Source organism: Sinocyclocheilus anshuiensis, unplaced genomic scaffold, assembly GCF_001515605.1.
Source record: "Sinocyclocheilus anshuiensis isolate Anshui unplaced genomic scaffold, SAMN03320099.WGS_v1.1 scaffold2342, whole genome shotgun sequence".
Lineage (NCBI taxonomy): Eukaryota > Metazoa > Chordata > Actinopteri > Cypriniformes > Cyprinidae > Sinocyclocheilus > Sinocyclocheilus anshuiensis.
Genome location: NW_015557209.1, coordinates 24,311 through 28,364, shown reverse-complemented (window position 1 = coordinate 28,364; position 4,054 = coordinate 24,311). Strand labels below are relative to the sequence as shown.

General features: G+C 42.3%; 1 protein-coding gene across 1 annotated transcript in view; it reads left to right on the top strand.

Annotated features, from left to right (window-relative positions):
• The window catches only part of LOC107678958 (gastrula zinc finger protein XlCGF49.1-like), a gene marked incomplete at its 3' end in the record, with an annotated part of 1,270 nt that extends 560 nt beyond the window's left edge, over positions 1-710 (top strand). The window contains exon 3 of the mRNA XM_016474357.1: positions 206-710. Coding sequence (XP_016329843.1) covers positions 206-710 — 505 coding nt within the window. The remainder of the gene's footprint in view (positions 1-205) is intronic.
• Between the last annotated feature and the right edge of the window lie 3,344 nt (positions 711-4,054).

Below are 4,054 nucleotides of genomic sequence, written 5' to 3'. Positions count from 1 at the left end.
TACATCAGAAAATACATTCTGGTGTGAGACAGTACATGTGCTTTGAGTGTGAAAAGACTTTTACTACAGCAAACTGTTTAAAACCGCATGAGAGGATCCACACTGGAGAGAAACCTTACAAGTGTTCACACTGTGACAAGAGATTCATTCAGTCAACACATCTGAAAACACACGAGAAGATCCACACTGGAGAGAAACCATACACATGTGATCAGTGCGGGAAGAGTTTCACACAAAAAGGACACCTTACAGCACACATGAGCGTTCATACTAGAGAGAAACCGTTCTCTTGTGATCAGTGCGGGAAGAGTTTCACACAATCATCAAGTCTTAAGATACACATGAAGATCCACACTGGAGAGAAACCATTCACTTGTGATCAGTGCGGAAAAACATTTTTGAGAGTTTCATACCTGAAAACACACCTGAGAGTTCATACAAAGGAGAAGCCACATTCATGTTATTTGTGTGGAAAGAGTTTTTCATTACTACACTATTTGAAAAAACATCAGAAAATTCATACTGGTGTGAGAGAGTACATGTGCTTCGAGTGTGAGAAGACTTTTACTACATCGGACTCTTTAAAACTGCATGAGAGGATTCACACTGGAGAGAAACCTTACAAGTGTTCACACTGTGACAAGAGATTCAGTCGGTCAGGAGCTCTGAAAACACACGAGAGGATCCACACTGGAGAGAAACCGTATCACTGCACTGCATGTGGGAAGTGTTTCAATCATTCATCTTCTCTACACAGACATACAAAAAACATTCACAGTAAGTAGATCATCTTCAGATCCAGCACTTTCAGATCTGATGCTGCTTCCTCACCAAATGTGACACAATAATGCATCAAGCAGTAAAATATCATCTGAATAAATCTGTCATTACAAGTGACATGACAGAAACATTATCTAAAGTTTTCACAGTGAATAAAGTTCATCTTCAAAACCAGCAGATTCAGTGAGATTCAGATCAACTCAAAGATGGAGTTCCTCCACAAAAAAACAATGTCAAAAAGTTGTATTCTTGTATTTCATTTTGCTTCATGATATAAATTAGCTTCATGATATCATTGTGCTTTCTTATGGGTTTCATATTATGTTCAATATGTTTAATAAGCAGGACTGTATGAACAGTAACACCATTAAAACCTTACTGATACCCATCTCTACTTGTAAGTCAGTAGGAGAGAGAGATCCAGCTCATTTTTGTATTTGCTCTGAGTAATTATTGATTAAATGTTATGTTTTTTATTAATACGTTATCTTTACTGTTATTGTCTGCTGATTGTATTTGAATCAGGAAAAAGTAATTTTATAATTTTTGTTTTAATATCTAAAAGCCATGAAGTATTATAATTGCTTTTTGGGCTTTTAAATTTCTCAATAAAGCTTTTATTTGCCTAATTAACTATTTTACTCCACACACGACTGAGACTGAGTTTGTCTACATTAGCAACCCTTCTTCTTCTTCTTCTAGTGGTGGGCGGTCGATCCTAACATCGATAGTATCTATACCAGCGTTGGTATGGTATCAGATCAATACTAGTGTGGTGGAATGAATGTTGCTACCACAACCCCCTCTGCTGGAGAACAGGAAGAACTCTCTACGGGTTTAACTGTGTCCTTCATCGACTGGTTAATGATTGTCTTGATTGCACCAGATAAAAGCAGAGCGTGCCAGTTCCGTAGCGAGTATTCAGCTATTTTCCCGCATCTCCCGTTTTCTTTTGTTGTCTTTATTGTGTTTATTCCTTGTTTTGTGAATATTGGAGTGTTTATTTGGTTTCATTTTTTTTTTTCATGTTTACCTTTTGTGTAATTTGCGACTAAGTCTGCTGATGCAATGTAGGGTACAACGGGGCTAAAGGCGCCCCGGGGTAAAAGGCTCCTTTGAGATTATTTTCCTCTAAACCACTAGATGGCAGAAAAACTTGGCGTAGAACTTTCCAAAACATCCACTTTTCAAGATGCACGTGCAAATTTGGCTGATCCTTGACGCGATCGCGGGCAGCAGCGCAAAGTTGATTCTGTGCTTGTGTAACCCCTCCCCCCCGGGTCCTCACCACCACACCTCATTCTCGTTCTGAGTGGGTCTCCGCCATGGGAGGCGGACGCACTAACAAGGAGGCTAAAGACTGCAGCCACTAGCGTCAGTCGCTAGTGCGTCTCTTGAGATCACGGGAGTGAGGTTTATCTGCACAGCACCTACTCGCTGGCCTCCGCTACACTCACCCCCCTAACCCTCACTCCCATCCGGGTCACGGCACCAATGTAACCTTACCAGGTCCCCCCCCCACCAGATGTCTTGCGATAGGCTTGTTTTTAGTACATTTCTAACTGCATCTGGCAGTGCCGCATCCTGGCATGTGTAGGCAGCTGCCTAGGGCAGCTTTCTTCTCCTCTTTATACTTAATTTTAGGTGGTTTCTACAGCGGGATTTTAATGACAATGTTATGCGATCCATGTAATACGCGAGCACAAATCTCCACTCGCAAGTGGATTTCCTTCACTCACACAAAACTGTGTGCTTTTACCCATCTGAGGGTTGTCCCCCCTAAAATTATGATTAAAAACCACGCTGTATATTGTAAATAACAATGTTTAATACTTTAAATAATTGTGTAAGTAGTAAAACAACGCAAACGGGGGTGAGAGAGAACAAAGCCAATAGTTGTGGAACTCCAGTAAGTAAGGTTGTCAAGGCTATTTTACTAATGGAGTTTTAACTGAATGCAGTGTTTGTTTTGTCCAGAAAGACTATAAATGACGTCTAACTGAGACTGCATGTAAGGTTTTGGGGGTTTTATTAATATTTGTGTATTTTCATTGTTCTTTTGTTTTTTATCCAAGGTTTTATAGCAGTTTATTTTAATGTTTCAATGCAAGTTCATTTTGAATACAGTTTGTTAACTGTGATCTTCCGAGATGGCGCTGACGCTGATGGCTGCCTCCGTGGCGTGCTCCGCAGTTGTTTTTATGTTTTTGTTAGTTTGTCCTGTCTTTAGTTATATCCCTGCAATCAGTTTCACCAGAGACGAATTGCTGGACATTCGGAAGTACACACCACCCGATATTTCACCGGTTTTCGACTATTCTGATGTTTTGCTGGACAATGTAGTCGGGGGAGCTGCAGCGCTGATCAAGCGCTTCAGGACGCGCAGACGGGGGAAGCGAGCCGGTGCGCTCGTGAAGCTCAGACAGCGTGGATTCAGAACGCCGTTGCCTAGCATCCATCTGGCGAATCTCCGCTCTCTACCCAACAAAATGGACGAACTCCTTCTGCTCTCCCGGACAAATAAGGATTTTTCAAACTCTGCTGCTCTGTGTTTCACGGAAACCTGGCTGAAAGACGCCATTCCGGACAGCGCGTTGAGTCTCCCGGGCTTTCAGCTGTTCAGAGCAGATCGCGACGCAGAATCAACGGGGAAATCGCGCGGCGGCGGGACATGCTTTTACATCAATGAGAGGTGGTGTACAGATGTAACTGTGTTAAAGAAGATGTGCTGTTCAGATCTAGAAGTGCTCTTCATTAACTGTAAGCTGTTCTATTCGCCGCGGGAGTTTTGCTCGTTCATTCTCGTAAGTGTGTACATTCCTCCTCAAGCGCACGTGAGCTCAGCTTTACAGAAACTCTCAGATCTGATCACAGAGACAGAACAACAACACCCGGAAATTCACAGATAGCTCAATCTTGGCTTCTACAGGCCTAACCTGCCCACCACCCACCACCTTACCAAGATAGGTGACCCTGGCTTTCTCAAACTCACATTTGGCCAGGTTTATAGTAAGGTTAGCAGCGGCGAGATGAGAAGAAAGTTCCCTGATTGTGACAAGTGATCAGACCAGGTATTACTATATAAAACCACATCATCAATGTAGGCCTCACATCCATGCATCCCATATAAAACACTGTTAACAAGACGCTGAAATGTGTCCGGAGCATTTCGTACTCCAGATGGCATAACTTTATACTGTAAGAAATTGTCAGGTGTCACAAAAGCAGACAACTCTTTTGCTCGATCGGTTAAAGAACAAATTTGAGCTGAGCC